This window comes from Pantherophis guttatus, chromosome 5, assembly GCF_059756535.1.
Source record: "Pantherophis guttatus breed Tessera chromosome 5, ASM5975653v1, whole genome shotgun sequence".
Lineage (NCBI taxonomy): Eukaryota > Metazoa > Chordata > Lepidosauria > Squamata > Colubridae > Pantherophis > Pantherophis guttatus.
Window position 1 is genome coordinate 81,243,528 of NC_142067.1, and position 18,580 is coordinate 81,262,107.

The 18,580-nt window shown below is 39.9% G+C and overlaps 1 protein-coding gene across 1 annotated transcript; it reads right to left on the reverse strand.

Moving 5' to 3' along the window:
• Positions 1 to 80: 80 nt before the first annotated feature.
• Positions 81 to 18,193, reverse strand: LOC132710424 (uncharacterized protein F54H12.2-like). The gene is made up of 3 exons (XM_087871564.1): positions 17,737 to 18,193; positions 17,097 to 17,621; positions 81 to 193 (listed from the first exon to the last, which is right to left on the reverse strand). Exons 1-3 carry the CDS (start codon positions 18,191 to 18,193, stop codon positions 81 to 83), a joined length of 1,095 nt encoding a protein of 364 aa, XP_087727690.1.
• Between the last annotated feature and the right edge of the window lie 387 nt (positions 18,194 to 18,580).

Below are 18,580 nucleotides of genomic sequence, written 5' to 3' on the forward strand. Positions count from 1 at the left end.
CCACTGCAACCTCCGATCTTCCTTGCTTCCTTCTAGTTGTCAGCTCCCCACAGCTTCAAGTCAGCCATTAAAAGGCTGACTCACTCACGCTGGTTTGACAGAGCCGCCCGGATTTGCGAGAAGTGCTTGCGCTTCACTTTCTTGCTCGCCAGACTCCCTCTATTGTCCGCGGGGCTCTCCAGGTCCCGCGCCCCTGAAGGGATCCCCAAAACGTGGTGACAGGCGGTGTTGAGGAGTAGCGATCACTCACTCAGCACCATATTGCCGCAGCTCACCAACCGGAAGTGACATGGCATGGGTTAGTAGGAATTTGGGGTTAGAAATCGGAACAGCTGTAATTAACCCAAATGATTGGGCAGATCATAATCCATTAGAAATTAGATGGAAGCTTGTTCAGAGAAAATACCAACGGAGGTGGAGGTTAAATGCTAAATTATTGGGCGACAAAGACTGTATACAAAAATTCAAAGAAGAAATAAACTTCTTTTTTAAGGAAAATGAAAACAAAGGCACATCCCGCGCAATAGTATGGGATACAATGAAGGCCTATCTGAGAGGAGTCACGATTTCATATACTGCACATAAAAATAAAGAAGAAAGGAAGATCCTGGAAGACTATTTAAATCATATAGGAGAATCAGAAAGAAAACTCCAAGATAACCCAGAAGATGAAGCTGCCAAAGAAAATTGGATGATGTGGAAGCATAAAGTAAATATCATGGAGCAAGAAGAGCTGGCACAAAGAATGAAAAGAACGAAACAATATCTTTTTGAGAATACTAACAAATCGGGCAGGTGGCTGGCCTATAAATTAAAAAAGGAAAATGAAAGGGGAATAATTCATACCTTAGAAGACTCTAAGGGCGAATTATTGACTAACGAGGAAGGAAAACGGGATAGGGTGAGAGAATACTACGAATCCCTATACAAAGAAGAGGAGATACCGGATGACAAAATAGAACAATATTTGATAAAAGCAGAGCTCCCACAAATAACTGATGATGAGAAAGAAATGCTCAACAGAAAGATTACAATTGAAGAATTAAAAACAGCCCTCTCCAAATTGAAAAATAATAAAGCGCCAGGACCTGACGGATTCCCAGGGGAAATATATAAAAAATTAGAAGAAACACTCCAACTGAAATTAGTAGAAATTTTCAATGATGCATTGCTAGACCATAAAATTCCAGAGTCATGGAAAGAGGCGCATGTTACACTTGTGCCGAAAGAAGGTGCCGACCTAAAACAAATCCAAAATTACAGACTAATTTCGCTCCTAAATACTGACTACAAATTATTCATGGGTATAATGGCAGAAAGAATGAAAAAGATTTTAAATAATTGGATATACAAAGACCAGAACGGATTTTTACCGGGGAGACAAATTAGGGATAATTTGAGAATCGTGCTAGATACACTAGAGTATTATGAAGAACACCCCGGAAAACAGATGGCTCTGATCTTTGTTGATGCTCAAAAAGCATTTGACAATCTAAATTGGAAATTTATGATTAAACAAATTGAGATTATGAAATTCGGAACAAATTTTGAAATGATGATTAAATCTATTTATAATAACCAAAAGGCGAGCATCCTGGTGAATGGGGATAGGACCAAAACATTCCAAATTAGTAAGGGAGTAAGGCAAGGTTGTCCCCTATCCCCCTTATTGTTTATTCTGGCCCTAGAAGTTCTTCTCCGGAAAATTAGAACTAACGAGGAAATAAAAGGATTGAAGATCAGGAAGGAGACCTACAAGATGCAAGCATTTGCGGACGACGTAGCTCTAATCCTTGAAGACCCCATAGAATCGGGACCCAAAGTATTAGAGGAATTAAGTAAATATGGAGAGGTGGCAGGCTTTATACTGAACAAAACTAAAACCAAAGTATTGATCAAGAACACAACTGAGAGCCAGAAGAACGAGATAAAAGAAGTATTAGGATTACAGGTTGCCAAAAAAATTAAATACCTAGGAATTTGGATTACATCAAGATGTTCGACCCTGAAAGACGATAATTATATTCCCCTAATTAGAAAAATGAAACAAGACCTAGATAGCTGGAAAAAAATAAGACTATCACTTTTGGGCAAGATAGCCACAATTAAGATGAACATCCTCCCCAGAATATTATTCTTATTCCAAAATATACCGATAAATTTAGATAAATTTTTTTTTTTAGAATTAGACAAAATCATCAGAGAATTTATATGGGAGGGGAAAAAACCGAGATTTTCCATTAAAATTTTAAGGGGCAAAAGAGATATAGGCGGATTTGGACTCCCAGATTGGGAAACATACTACAGGGCAGCTAAGCTAGTTTGGTTAAGAGACTGGATCACCTTGGAAAATGAGAGGATTCTCACTTTAGAAGGCCATGACTTGCAAAAAGGCTGGCACGCCCACATTTGGGACACGGAGAAGAAAAGGAAGACACATTTCCATAGACATAAAATTAGAGACTCCTTGATACAAACATGGACTCAGATTAGGCAGAAATATTACAAAAAAATTCCAAATTGGCTCTCAACGATGGAGGCCCTGACCCACCCAAATAGGTGGGAGAGGGAGAAAATGGGCAGATACAAAGACATTCTGGACGAAGGAGGGAGGCTTAAACCAAATGACACCTTATGAGAGCAAGGAATAATTTTAGATTGGTGGACCTACTCACAAGTAAAATCCAGATATCAGAGAGACAAAGAACAATACGGTTTAGAACTTGGACCAAATGGATTGGATAAAGTCCTGATGGGAACAAATAAAAAGATTCTGGCAAAACTATACAATTATCTATTAGGCGACGATAAGTTTGAAGATGTCACAAAGAACCAAATAATTGCATGGGAGAAAAATATAGGGCGCGATATAAATTTTGGGGAATGGGAGGAGGCATGGAACAGAAATCTTAAACTCACTAGAGCGGTGGCATATAAGGAAAACCATTACAAAATGTTTCACAGATGGTACCTAGCCCCGGCCAGACTAGCGAAGATATATCCCAATATACATCCCAATTGTTGGAAATGTGGCCACAGTCAAGGCACCTTCTTTCACATGTGGTGGACATGCCCGGAAGCAAAAGGATACTGGAATAAAATTAGGAGGTGGTTACAAGAAATAATTGACGAAGATATTGAACTAACACCAGAGATTTTCCTCCTGGGAATAATAAAGAAGCCATATAGAAAGGAAATGACACATTTAATGATCCACATAATTACAGCCGCTAGATTGGCATACGCACAGTACTGGAAAGAGAAAACTCATCCACCAGAAGAGCTTAAAATTAAGAAAATACTCGAGTGCGCAGAGATGACTAAATTAACTTATGAATTAAATGATGAGAAGTCAGTTTACTATATGGTATGGGAAAAGTGGTACAAGTGGTTGCATGACAAAATGAAAGAAAGACCTAAAGGTGTGTTAAATATTGGTTAAAAGTGAGTTGAAATGTCACCAAGTACTATTTATGTAAATAGTTAAAACACTGCACATCCGATACTAATTGAAAATGTTATCATACTTATGTGTTTTATTTTTCTGTTTGAATGTTTGTTTTTCCTTTTTCTCTTTTTATTTTTTTATTTTTTTTGTTTTGTAAAAAACCTCAATAAAGTTTCTATAAAAAAAAAAGGATTAGTGCCGCCACATGTTTATTGGACCCATGTCCCTCCTGGTTGGTACTGGCCTCCCGGGAGGTTACACGAGGCTGGCTCCAGGGGATTATAACTGCTTCTCTGAGTGAGGGTGCCTTTCCCGCCGCCTTGAAAGAGGCGGTGGTGAAACCCCTCCTCAAGAAGCCTTCCCTGGACCCGGCTGAATTAGCTAACTACCATCCGGTCTCCAACCTTTGTTTTGTGGTGAAGGTTGTTGAGAGTGTGGTGGCACGACAACTGCCCGGGAACCTGGATGAAGCTATCTATCTAGACCCGTGCCAGTCAGGCTTCAGGCGGGGGCACAGCACAGAAACGGCATTGGTCGCTTTGGTGGATGATCTCTGGAGGGCTCGGGACAGGGGTTGCTCCTCTGTCCTAGTCCTATTAGATCTCTCAGCGGCTTTTGATACCATCAACCATGGTATCATGCTGCAGCAGTTGAGAGGGTTAGGAATAGGGGGCACCGTTCTGCGGTGGTTCTCCTCCTTCCTCTCTGACCGCTCGCAGTTTGTGTTGGCAGGGGGGCAGAGGTCGACCTCGAGGCATCTCGCATGGGGAGTGCCACAAGAGTCGGTCCTCTCGCCCCTTCTGTTCAACATTTATGTGAAGCCGCTGGGTGAGATCATCCGTGGTTTTGGGGTGAAGTGTCATCTGTACACTGATGACACTCAGCTGTACATCTCCACCCCAGACCACCCCAACGATGCCCTTGATGTGATGTCTCGCTGCCTGGAGGCCGTGCGTGTCTGGATGGGGAGGAACAGGCTCGGACTCAACCCGTCCAAGACCAAGTGGCTGTGGCTGCCGGCGTCCCGATATAGTCAGCAGGTGCCATCGCTGACTATTGGAGGTGAATCTTTGCCCCCCACAGAGAGGGCTCGCAATCTGGGTGTCCTTCTGGATGCACGGCTGTCTTTAGAAGAGCATATGATGGCCGTGGCCAGGGGGGGCTTATATCAGGTTCACCTGATCCGCCAGTTGCAGCCCTTTCTGGACCGGGACGCCTTGCACACGGTCACTCATGCCCTTGTCACCTCCCGGCTGGACTATTGTAATGCTCTCTACATGGGGCTCCCCTTGAAGAGCACTCGGAGGCTCCAACTGGTCCAGAATGCGGCCGCGCAGGTGGTTATGGGTGCAACTCGTTGTGCCCGTGTGACACCCCTCCTGTGCGAGCTGCACTGGCTCCCAGTGGTCTTCCGGGTGCGATTCAAGGTGCTGGTTACCACCTTTAAAGCGCTCCATGGCATAGGACCCAGGTATCTTCGAGACCGACTTCTGCCACCAGTAGCCTCCCACCGGCCAGTCCGCTCCCACAGAGAGGGTCTCCTCAGGGTGCCATCGGCCAAGTTATGTCGGCTGGCGACACCCAGGGGGAGGGCCTTCTCTGTGGGAGCCCCAGCCCTGTGGAATGAACTGCCCCCGGAAATACGTAAGATCTCCGACCTCTGGGTGTTTCATTGCGCATTAAAGACTCTGTTGTTCCGCCAGGCCAGGCTATCAACATAATGATTTTAAATTGGGGTATTTTAAATTTTTGGGGTTTTAAACCGGCCAAATCTATTTAATTATTTTAATTTTTAATCATTGTTGTGTCTTGTGTTTTTAAATTGGCTGTACACCGCCCTGAGTCCTTCGGGAGAAGGGCGGTATAGAAATAAAATTATTATTATTATTATTATTATTATTATTATTATTATTATTATTATTATTATTATTATTATTATTATTATTATTATTATATAATTTCAAAAGAGCAAAAGGAGAGTTTAAATCAACCGATAACTTCTGAGGAAATTATGTTTGCCATTAAGCAATTGAAAGTGGGTAAAGCTCCCGGGATGGATGGTTTGACAGTTGTTTACTATAAAAAACTACAGTTGGAAATGGTGGAACCACTTAAGAAATTATTTAATAATATACAATTTGGAGGAGGGGTACCTCCGTCTTGGAAGACAGCCTTTATTTCTTTGATCCCAAAGGAGGATCAAGATCACACGTATCCAAAAAATTATAGGCCGATATCACTTTTAAATACAGATTGCAAGATTTTTGCTAAAATAGTAGCAAATAGATTAATGACAGCTATGCAACAAGTGATCCATCATGACTGATCTGGTTTTATAAGTGGTAGACAAATGAAAAGTAATGTAAGGCAAATTGTTAATTTGTTAGAGTATTTGGGGAATGTGAGAAAAATAGGAATTATTCCTGTAAAAGCATAACCTGAGTTACGCCATTTTGAAATCATGTTAAGGTTTTGTTTTACCTTGTATAACCTGATTATATAATTTAGCTGACATTTAAGAACATGAGAAAGGAAATGTGTAATTCCTGTTTTTGAGAAGATGTTTGTTTTGCAGGAAATACGTTCCTGGGTTAACTTGCCCTTATTAATTAAAGGAAGTACGCAATTGATGTTTTTGAGGGGTATTGCTGTTGGGAATTGGGGAATTTCCAGGGTGGAATTATGTACTGCATATGTTATATAAGATGTTATGTAAGATCTGGAACTGATTCCCAAGGTACTTTATTGACGTGTATTCTGAATGTCCTGAAGACTATAAAAACTTGTGTAAATTGTTTTATTTCCGTCTTTCTCTACTTTAGAGAGAAAGTCCCTTTGCAAAGAATAAACTTTGTTCCAGGATTATTTCGGTCTTTGTCTCTTTAAAACGATAATGGGATTTACCTGTCGACCACAATTGGCGCCCGAAGGGACTGAAAACATTCTGTCTGGAAGGGATTTCCCTGCGTGCGCACATAACACTGATTTCAGTGAGATGGGGTTATTTCCTTTCCAGCCGGAATTGCTTTTCTATGAACCTTGAGGCAGAGACCTGAATGCCTGGACAGAGAGGAACGTTCCTGAAGACTTCGGTGCACCAGGAGTGAGTATATGTTTTCTTTTTGGTGGTTTGGATTTGTGTATGTTTGTGTGTATGGCCTGTATGATTTGTGTGTATAATTAGTGTAATACCGGTTGGGGAAAGTATGGGGACTTTACTAGGGAAAAGTGCTGCTGAGACTGAGATATCCTCCATCCCCCATATCTCCATTAGTGGTTAGAGGATTGGTTGGAAGCTTGTACAAAGGTATTAGATAAGGTGACTATGATTAATTATTGTAAGGAGGTTTGGCTGACGTTTGTGTTGATACAGCCTAATTATAGGTGGAGTAAGTTTGGGGAGTCAGACCCATATTGGATCAATGCTTTGAAGAAAGTTTTGGTGAAAAAAGAAGTTGAAAGTTCAATTGTTATATGTTGAACCTCAGTTCCATATTCAGTAGTTTAACTCCTCTTCCCCGAGAAGTTCTAGAGTTTTGTATGGGAAGGAAGAAGAGGAAGGTTGGGATCCTTTAGTTTATGCTACATGCCCACCTCCCCCTCCTTCGTATAATCCAAGTTGTGGGTGAAATTGATGTTGTTGCTGGGAGCCGAAAGGAAGAGACTTTAGCAGGGCAGTAATATAGGCAGCTGGAAAAGGAGTTGGGTGAATTGTTAGTAACTGTGAAACAGAATCCATCCACTTCTCCTCATGTTACATGTTCACAAACTAAAGGAATGTTTCCTTTAAGAGGAATGCTGAATGGTATTGCGGCTTTTGTGAATGAGTCTTTGACATCTTCTGATCTGGAAGATTATAAAAGAAATATGCCGTCTTTCTAAGCGGATCTGATTAAGTTGTCTGAGTCATTGGATTTGTTCTTGAGACCCAATCTGTATACTTTTGCAGAGTTACAGTGTATATTGGGTTATTTGTTCTCCCCTGAGGAGAGGTCACAAATTCGAAAGGCAGCTATGGTTTTTTTTGGATAAAAACCCAAGTGGGGGCTGTTCAGCCCGTTGCTGCAGATGTTAAGTCTCCATTAGTTGATCCTGGTTGGAATAATAATAATTTAGCTGATCGGGAACAAATGGAGGGAGTTAAGACAGCTGTACCTCAAGGAAGAAACAAAAGTTTTTGAGGTGGAACAGTTGTGGGAAGAAACACCGTCTGTGTTTCTGGAAAATATTAAGGACAATTTGAATAAGCACACTGGTCTTTCTCCTGAAACGCCAGCTTATGAGTCCTTAATGAAAATGAAATTTGTGACGAAATCATGGCCAGACATACAGAAGCTACTACTGATATTGCTGCTCTGTTGAAAGAAGCTTAAAAGGTCTATGTGAATAGGGATGAGGCCAAGACTAGAAGAGGAAAAGGTTTTGTGAAACTTCGATTGCAATGTGGCAACAGTGTCCTGGAATTGGGAGAGGATTACACCAGTGGGAAAAAAGTCTAGTGTTGGTGGATTGGAAAGCAAAAAGTGTATTATACGTTTGGATGTGATATTTGTTCTAGAAGTAGGTCTTAATCTGCTTGGGAGAGATGCATTGTCTCTTCTGGGATGTGAGTTTGGTATACAGATCTTTATTGTTCTTGGATGAGGCAGAAAACTCTGTAGGAATGTGGTAAGGAAGGTTTATTGTTCTTCTTACCTGAGGTTGAATGCGAATATTTTGTCTTTGATTAATGTGATGTGATGGTAATATGTGTGTGCTGGCTAATTAAGTGACCTTCTTGGCTTAAGTCTGGAGCTGTGGAGGACAGGTGTGGTTAGGGCCCAAAATCAAGTTTTTGATTAAAAACCGCATCCTGAAGTTTTCCACTGCTTGAGGAATGGGCTACAAGATGTCAAGGGTAAAACTGAAATGGGTATCTGAAGGGATGGAACCTTTCCAGGTTTTATTCCAGGTTTGCAAATGTTGTTAAATGGTATGTGTGTGTAATGAGAGTTGTTTAGGCAATAGAGCTCATTGTCTTGAAAAAATAATAATAATGAGAATGATAATAAAGCTCCCTGAAGTATTTATGCTGACTAATTGGTAGGGAAAAGGCATGTGTGCGTTGGAATACACTAAAAGGTCTGATTGCAGAATAAATATGAGTGTATGTGGTAAGCCCTTAAATGGGGGTGGTAAAGTGATCCTGATATTTGTGAATGCCTGTGCGTTGAACCCCTGAGAAATTTCCTTTTGTATATTGAAATAGTGAGTGGCAAGAGTTTGTTGTTGTAGTTGTTGTTATGTTGTAATAGCAAGTGTTTAAATGAGCAAGTGAGAGATGAGAGAGATCCTATGGAGAAGTAGGATTAGGTAGAGGTATTTGCGATGTTAATTAGAGACAGGAGTAGTATTTTTCTTCTCTATATTTCCCCCGTCTTTTTGTTCTGAATAAGAGAAGTGAGAAAGGGGGGAGGGAAGGTGCGGTTTGTTTTCCCTTTTACACATTTTTTTTTCCTTTGTTGAGTTTGTCTGAGAGAAAGGAGGGGCGAATGGGTGATTTGATCCTGCATTGTTTCTGACTGCATTGGCAGCTATGCAGATGTATTTCCTGTTCTGCTTTAGAGAAGTGACATTGAAAGTTTGAAAAGTTTTTGGGAGTAGAGACCCGGAGTACCTCTATTAGGTGATTTTCTTTTGCTTTTTGAAGTTTTTTATTACCCTCTTTTATGTTTTTGTGTCTGTGTATTTTGAATGATTTTGAATGCTGAGAAGGAGATTTCTAGATACTAGATACTGGATAGTCTGGGGAATAGTTGACTATGTTATTTTAGCTTAGTGTTGTCTAGGTAAAGGATGTTTCCTTGAGGGAAGAATTACTGGTAAAAGGTAAAGATGACTTTTGGTCTGGTTAGCTAGGAAGTTACTTGTAAGTTAGTCTGTATAGACTTGTGAATTTAGATTAAGCTTTGCATTTCTTTGAAGCTTGTGGAAATAGTTTAGCTAATTTTTGATAGAAGTGTGGTGTGATTCCTCTGAAGTGGGGAGAGTTGAGTATTTATTGAGACTCTATTGATTTATTGATAGTTAATTTTAAACTAAGTTGTTTGGAAGAAAGGTTGAAGGTTGAAGAGTTGAAGAAAGTAAAAATATAGTGTTGCTCCAGTGTTATGTTTGCCTGGTTTAAGGAAAAATTTCCACTTGTCTGTAGTAGTGGAAGATGGTATAGCCAAAGGAATGTTGGTTTGCATGTGAACTGGGAACTAAAAAGGTGGTGCACAAATGCTAGGTTTTTAAAATTGTCTCAAGAGAGTTTGGTTCTCTTGACCAATAGGAGAGAGAGATGGGAAGATGTGGAATGAAATTGTGTGGTTATGAATAAATGAATTGAGAATGGGATGAGACTGGATGAGATGCAGTTGTGAATGGAGGCACTATTGAGATATTGGAAGGTGGAAAGTTACCGTTTGAATGGTCAGTGCAGATATGTGAGGTTTTTGCTTTATTGTAAGCATTGCACATATTAATTAATGAGGTAGGGAATATTTATGCTGATTTAAACTATGCTTATGGTATCTTACATACTTTTGGAAAAATCTGGATTGAAAGGGGGTTGATATTTAGTAAAAGGAATTGCGATAGGTGGAAATTATCACAGCTGTTTTAAAAGCAGCTGGGGATCCTTCTAAACTTGATATTATATAAATAGTGGATGAAGGGGTGTGTAAGTGAATGGGAAATGGATTACTAAAATGGAGTGAGAATTTTTACTAAAGTTGTGATGTGGAATGTGATTGAATGAGTGCATGAGGGAACCTATTGGGGAACGCAAGCACTTATTGATTTTATTAAATGTATATGCATATATGTGTCTAGGGGTGTGTATACAATAGTTATACAAATGGTACGGAAATGAATACATTGTGTATGTAAAAAATATGTATGTAAAAAATATGTAGAGATTTGACCATTTGGCCTTTTCAATGAATCTAAGTAGATTACATTGAAATGCTGGTGGTGTGACCATTGATATATGTAATAATAATAGTGGATTATTTTACTGGATAGGTTGAAGCCTTTCTTTGTGTAAAGATAGGTGCTCAGAAGATTGTTAAATCATATTAGAGCGAATAATACCCAAATATAGTGATAGGGGTATACATTTCATTGTCCAAGGTGATGAAGCTTATGGAACAATTAGGAATTGATTGGTAATTACATTTATTGTTTAAAAATTAATGTTAGAGTTTCAACTACTTTGAATGAAGTGTTTGCCTTTAGCTCTATTAAGAATAGGAACTAGTCCTAGGAAAGATCTGGGGATATCTATGTATGAAATGATGTTTGGATTGCCATATGTGGGGAAAGTTGAGATGCCTAGGATAGAATTGAAGGATGTTTTTTCTGAAAATATATATACAGGGACTGTCCCAGTGTTTTTCTCATTTAAGGTAAAAAGGACAGAATCCACCTCTTGATTTCCAAGCATATGAATACAAAAGTGGAGACTGGGTCCGATAAAAGCCATTACTGAGAAGAAGTTGCAGCTGGTGTGGAAAGGACTGTTCCAAGTTTTGCTGACTACTGAATCGGCTGTAAGGACTAAGGAACAAATTTGGGTATGCTATTCCAGAGTCAAGGGATTGGTGGCTTTGCCTTATGGAAGGACAGTTGCTACGGAACCTGCAAACCCTCTTAAATTGACTTTTTGATGACAAACCTTTAGACGATTGATGACCAATGGATGGAAGAAGAGTTTTATGAAGAGATTTGTATTTGGCTAGGAGTGGTAATAATTCTTGTTGTGTTTTTGATTGTATTGAGGAAAGATATTATTGATTGGTGTAAATCTATGTTTTGATATCCAGTGGATGTAAGTTCTCCTTGATTGATTGATGTTGGGGGAGCTAGTTCACTAGGAATAATGGGGTTTTTTGTGGTAATGTTTGTTATTCTACAGGTGTGGATAGGAATGGGGATTTTGGCTGTGTTGCCTAGTTACCTTATAACATGGTAGCAGCTATGTTTCCATACTGAATTCGAGCACCGTTATTCTTTTATAGAAACACCACTAACCCTAATAGACACCACTGAGGAAGCTGAGATATGTATTAAGTCATCTTTTGAAGATGGTGTGTGCCAAGTGCAAACGTACATATGAGATAGTTCCTCAATACATTGGCCTTACAAATAGAATGGAATTTTTATATAAGCAATGCACTGAGCTATTTGGTAATTATATACCTTCATACAAGAAGTTTTGGATTTTGGAGGAAGGGTTACATTTTCTATGTCTAAGGATACAAGTTCCCTCCAAGTTAATGTTTTTATGTGGTAACATGGTATTGACCAAATTACCTATTGTATGGAGAGGAGTTTCTATACTGTTACAGGATATTCATAGTTTACAGAAATAAAAGATAATGAAGAGGAGAATTGGGGATTGTGAGAAAAATAGGAATTATTCCTGTAAAAGCATAACCTGAGTTACGCCATTTTGAAATCATGTTAAGGTTTTGTTTTACCTTGTATAACCTGATTATATAATTTAGCTGACATTTAAGAACATGAGAAAGGAAATGTGTAATTCCTGTTTTTGAGAAGATGTCTGTTTTGCAGGAAATACGTTCCTGGGTTAACTTGCCCTTATTAATTAAAGGAAGTACGCAATTGATGTTTTTGAGGGGTATTGCTGTTGGGAATTGGGGAATTTCCAGGGTGGAATTATGTACTGCATATGTTATATAAGATGTTATGTAAGATCTGGAACTGATTCCCAAGGTACTTTATTGACGTGTATTCTGAATGTCCTGAAGACTATAAAAACTTGTGTAAATTGTTTTATTTCCGTCTTTCTCTACTTTAGAGAGAAAGTCCCTTTGCAAAGAATAAACTTTGTTCCAGGATTATTTCGGTCTTTGTCTCTTTAAAACGATAATGGGATTTACCTGTCGACCACAGGGAAGAACAACCAAGTCCCTGCAGTGTTAATATTTCTCGATGCGGAGAAAGCATTTGATCGATTGAACTGGCATTTTTTACTGAAATTAATAGAAAAGATGCAATTTGGAGAATGTTTTACACAAACTATTAAGGCAATATATCAGAAGCAAACAGAGCAAATAAAAATTAATGGTGGTTTAACAGATACTTTCAATATACAAAAAGGAACAAAGCAAGAATGTCCCTTGTCTCCATTATTGTTTATCTTATCGCTGGAACTTTTGTTGAGTAAAATATGTGGGTCAGATGAAATAAAGGGAATTAAAATTAGGCAGCATGAATATAAACTACGAGCATTTGCAGATGACTTGGTTGTTACTTTAACCCAACCAGTACAATTAGTTACAGGTTTAATGGATATAATTAATCAATATGGACAAGTATCTGGATTTAAAATAAATGCAGGTAAAACAAAGATAATAACTAAAAATATGACTATAAATCAAAAAGAAGAAGTAGAAAGACTAACAGGATTTGAAATAGTAAAGAAGGTCAAATACCTAGGGGTTTATATTATGACTTCAAATGTGAAATTATATAAGCATAATTATGAACCGTTGTGGCAAAAAATACAGAAAGAGATGGAAAAGTGGAAAAAACTATAACTGTCTCTGATGGGAAGAATAGCTGCAGTAAAAATGAATGTGTTGCCAAGGTTTTTATTTCTTTTTCAAATGATACCAATACTTAAAAAATATGAAAATTTGAAGGAATGGCAGAAGGGTATTAGTAACTTTGTTTGGGCAGGAAAGAGACCATGAGTAAAGCAAAAGATAATGCAAGACATATGTGAAAGAGGAGGTCTCAAAATGCCCAATTTAAGACTGTATTATGAAGCAGCTGCCCTTTCAGCAGTTAGTGATTGGATGAATCTGACAGAGGAAAGAATACTAAATATTGAAGGATATGGTTTGGTTTACGGTTGGCATGCTTATATGATAAAAGAGTGGATAAGACCTTTAAAAGTCACATATTAAGGAATGCTTTGTTGCGTGTCTGGAAAAAGTATCAATATAAATTAAATGATAAGTTACCAATGTGGACAGCACCCAGACACGCGATAGAGAATATAAGTGTAGAGCAAAAACAAGATGAGATTATAAAGAGCTTCTTTATAAAGAAAGAGGCATACTACAATTAAAATCTATGAATCAATTAAGAGAAGAAAGAATAATTAAAACATGGTTTCAGTATGGTCAGCTGCAAGCCAGATGGAGAGAAGATCAAAAAACTGGTATTCGGCAAGAGGATGAGAATTTGGTAAAACAAATTAGAGATAAAGGCCAAATGCATATAAAAAGGTTGTATAATGCACTGGTTGAAATAGACTCAGAAACAGAGCTAGTTAAGGATTGTATGATAAAATGGGCACAAAATATTGGAGAACCAATAATGATGGAAACGTGGGAAAAAATATGGGTTAGAAATATAAAATTTACGCGAGCCCAGAACTTAAGGGAGAATTTTTATAAAATGTTTTATAGATGGCATTTAGATCCTAAAAAGCTAGCCTGTATGTATTCAAGTTTACAACCTAAGTGTTGGAGATGTGAATGTGAAGATGCTATGTATTATCATATATGGTGGACATGTAAAAAAATTAAGGCTTTTTGGATAAAAATATGGTGGATTATTCAAAATATTTTAAAGACAAAGATAAAATTTACCCCACAGTTCTTTTTGTTGGGCATAGTTACAGATTGTACGGTTATAGAGACTAAGCTGATTTTAAATTTAATAACAGCAGCTAGACTTTTGGTGGCGCAGTACTGGAAGAAGGAAGATTTACCTACGATTGAGGAATGGACATTAAAAGTAGTGAACCTGGCAGAGATGGCAAAAATTTCAGCGTATTTGAAAGACCATTCAAATGAAAGATATATACTGGAGTGGAGAAGATGGATTGACTATATTCAAAACAAGTATCAGACTAAAAAGCTTCAAATAGCCTATGAATGAAACATTCAATTTAGTTTTTTAGTTTATGTCTATAGTTTGTTTTTGAACTATGTGGAGTTAAGGACCAAGGGAGAATTTGGAGTCTATAAAATGTTAGCACATTTTAGTTTATGATTGTTAAATGCTATACCCTGTATTTGCTCTGGGAAGTCTGGGGAGGGGGGTGGGGGGAAGGGGGAGGAGGGGGGTGGGAGGGAGACGGGGAGAAAATGTTTGTATCTTTGATAAAACTTTTTAATAATAATAATAAAAAAAAAGACTGACCAGACAAAATGAGTGTTCTGTCCCCCTTCCCCATACAGGCAAACACACAACCAGGCACACCTGCCAAGATTTTATTAAGCAATCAGACTAGAAACTCTTGTAGATCAGAGTTTTGGCAGTAAACTGCGAAATGCCTGCCAAGTCAGTTTTCACTCACAGTCAGCAAGAGAGAGTTTCTCCTCAGTCCGGTTCAGTAGCAAAAAGTAATCCACGAAGCAAGAATTGGCCAAGGTCCAATCCAGATTTCAGGTAACGCGATGTGACTCTCAGGTTTTTAACTTTGACCGTCACAAAGCCTGAAGAGTAATCACACCCACTTTTATTCCTTGCGGGGTGTGGCTCAGTGACTCAGCTCAATCTCTGGCCCTCCCACGCCTCTTTCGTTACTGCGCACACTTCTCCCTCCAGCGCTGCCTGGGATCAAGCCAGGATTCACCATCCTCGCTCCCTATCTGTTGTTGTTCCGATATGCTTTCCTCCTGGCATATCCCAGGCTGTTCCTCTTGGCCTTTGGATGGAACCTGAGACATTGCCAGAGAGGAGGGTCCTGGAGAGGGAGGCCTTATTAGTTCCTCCCCATCACTTTCTGAGTCCTCTTCCTCTGTTAGGACAGGCTCGGGAGTCGGGGTCACAACAATGAGTCTGAAAAGGACACATTGCATCTCATTTATCCAGTGGAAGAACCTCGGACACTTCCAACATCACCAGAACAGCTGTCACAGCCGTCTCCGCAGGACACAGCAATGGATGACATCCTAAGGGGTGTGAGCACCCATTACAGGAAAAATGTGGAACTTTTGCTGAACAAAATGAAGCAGCATCAGGACGTCTCAACCTGGGATGCTCGTGGTACCTTTTTACACAAAGGGGTCCCTATTCCTGGTACTAATATTTTAGACTTGGTGAAAAGAACCTTGCAACACTGAGCCCCTACTGAGAAGCGGTAACCTAAAGGCTGGGATGACTTTATGAATGCTATGGCTGAGATGAATGTTCCAACCTCTGTATTGGGTTCTACTGATGTTAAAGAGCAAATAGAAAAGCTGAAAGATTCTCTGGTTGTTAAGGATGAAACTGCTACTGGCCCCGTTTCTGTTATGACAACCCCTTTTGGAACTCAGAACCCTCTGTTTACAGGCATCCCCTCTAGCCCCCGGACGTTAAATCCTAGAAGTAGATTCAGGTTTGGTAACTTGTTCAATTTGTAAAATGAATAAAAACACAGTGAAACAAGTAAAAACGATTAAGTCTTTTTCTTTATTTTAAGTAAAGCAGGCGTGTCTGCATGCACTGGTGACAGTTACAGGCTCCGAGCCAGGGGTGAAATGCTCCCAGTTCTGACCGGATCACCCGACCTGGTAGCGATGGAGGCAGGTGGTTCAGAGAACCAGTAGCAAAAAATCCCACCCACCACCCACCTGCCCACCCCCCCATGCCCAACTGAGCCACACAATCATCAGAGGCTTTTTTTTTCCTTTTAAAAGCATTTTTTCTACAACCTGTTTGACTGAAGGGTTTTTTTCTTTTAAATGCCTCTGACGATCCCAGCTGAGTTTTAAAAAAGCCTCTGCCGATCAGGCAACTCAGCTGGGATCGTCAGAGCCTTTTGAAAGCATATTTTTACAACCTCTTCACCGAAGAGGTTGTAGAAAAAATAGTTTTAAAAGAAAAAAAAAATTGGCCACACCCAGCCAGTCACATTATCCCCCCCCCACAAGCATGCCCATAGAACTGGTAGTAACAAATTTTAGATTTCACCACTGCTCTGAGCCCCCTTCCCACCTTTATAGTTTTTAGAAACTGTTTACCATTTCATCATTTTTAATATTGACATTGGAGTACATCTTTAAAATATTTCCATAGTCCACTTCTTTAGCCCGGTTCAGTAGAAAAAACACACAGTGTTGCCCGCAGGTCACAGCGTTGGGGTGTTGCAGTTGACGTTGGTGAAATGTGTACTTCTCAGCTTGCTGCTCTAAAAACATCACTATGGAGCCAGGAAAGTCAGGGCTATCCGGAAGGCTCCCATAAGAATCAAAAAAATTGCCATATCCGGGAGATGGAAAGTAGAGGGCCAGCCAGTGTTCACCAAGCAGAGAGTGAGGGTGGGTATTTACAATTAATCCAAAAGGTCTTTTGGAGATATGTCTCTGGGGTAGCAGGTCACAAGGGTAGACCCCTAGAAATGCAGTATTTCCAGAGAACAAGTGGAGAAGCTGCAGTGTGTCCATAGTCACATATAATCAAAAAGCACATTCCTTGTGTGACTTATTTCAATAAGATTTTCAAAGATTGCATAGAGAATCATATTGACGTTGTTGGGGAGGCGCTGTGCAAATCTAATTTCGGCTCTGAGATTACTGTTCCTGATCAAAGAATAGTGCTCAGAGCACCCCTGATCAGGACTCAAGTCAAAACAAAGTATACCCTCAGGTAAACTCACCCCGGTTGATTAACAGCGGCCTGTCTTTCATGCCTTTGCCTGTTGCTTGCACCATCTGCATGTACTCTCTCACAAAAAGACCCTGCTCATAATCAGGCTGAAGAGGCTTTGCAGAGATCTGCTCACCGTCACAATGCAGAGCGCAAAAATTGACATTGCAGTGTTGAAAATTGAACGGATTTCTTTCATAATCCCCACTAAAAGATGCATTGTCCACAAACCCAATCACTAATTGTTTAGGTAGCTGCCCCAGAAATAGATTTTCCTGATTACACACAAGGCTACCTGCAGGAATGCTGTAAAACTTCATCCCCACACGATCAATGGGGTATTTGGCATTGGAAGTAAGCAAAGCTTCTGCATGACCAAGGCACACATCCAGGGCTACTTTTACACATTTTACAAAGAGAGAAGCCGACAGGAGTTGTACTTTGTAATTCTCATTGCCTTCCTTCATCACGCAGAATTCATTTCTGCTTCTTGTGAATTTGACTTTCATATCAACACCATTAATTAACAGTCTGTCTTGAAAAAAACAGATCGCTATGCAGAGGCCCAAGTAGATCCCATTTACAACTACCAGCTGTGTGTCTTGCTCTCGCTTTGAAACTGGAGTTCACGGTGGCTGTCAGTAGAGTACTTTCCATGAGGTCCGAGTCATCTTTGTAAAAAACCCCAGCTGTAAACTGGGTACCCAGCAAATCACCACCAAAGTTCAGAATCAGTTCAATCACGGCCCAATAAGAATAGCAATGATGGCTCTGTGTAATGAGCCGATCTCCCAAGGTAACATCCAGCTGGTTAAACAATGATGCTATAGGGTAGTTGGTCAGGGCCACCCTTGACCCATCATCAATATGTGTCCCATCAGCCTTTACAATCTTGCAACTCACATACAGCAGGGTGCTGTTTAAATCCGTGTAATGCTCACCATGTCCCATGATAAAATATTCCAGGGGAGCGTTGGGTGTTAGCGCTGATAAAGGAGAGATCTCGACATAGGTACTGTTTTCAATACTGATCTGTGTAGGTGCCAGTTGAAAAAGATCCAGTTCTGATTTAACACATTCCTCTGAAGCAGCGTGAATAAATGACATATTGTATTAGAACATGTCTTCCTTGTCACAGGGCTTCCTCTTCTGCGACCGTCTCTTCTTGATATGACGGTTTTTTTTTCACAAGTCTTCTCTTTTTAAATGGAATAGGAGGGCCTGATGCATAATTCTTCCAGGCTATGACCAACCCTGATCCATCCTGCCCCCTCTCAACAACACGGGATACAAGGTGCCCCGCAATATCTCTGGCAATGTTTTTGGCAGCAGATTTCACATGCGGCTTAATGATTTCTAATCCTCGCCTCAAAAAAGGCATTGCTTTTCAAAAAAGCCCATGGAACAGACCCCCTAAACCTGTCCCGTACATAATGGGGGCACCTCAGAAGCCCAGAAGCCTGCCACCGGCTTGTGCCCTGTAGTAAGCTACGT

What these genes read in the sequence shown, in the direction of transcription:
- LOC132710424 (XM_087871564.1), bottom strand. Translation starts at nt 18,193, where the DNA reads ATGTCATTTATTCACGCTGCTTCAGAGGAATGTGTTAAATCAGAACTG. An exon ending in TGACTCGGACCTCATGGAAA is followed by an intron (nt 17,622 to 17,736) that starts GTACTCTACTGA and finishes GTTTTTTTCAAG; the next exon opens with ACAGACTGTTAATTAATGGT. An exon ending in GCCGCTGTTAATCAACCGGG is followed by an intron (nt 194 to 17,096) that starts GTGAGTTTACCT and finishes GGATCCCTTCAG; the next exon opens with GGGCGCGGGACCTGGAGAGC.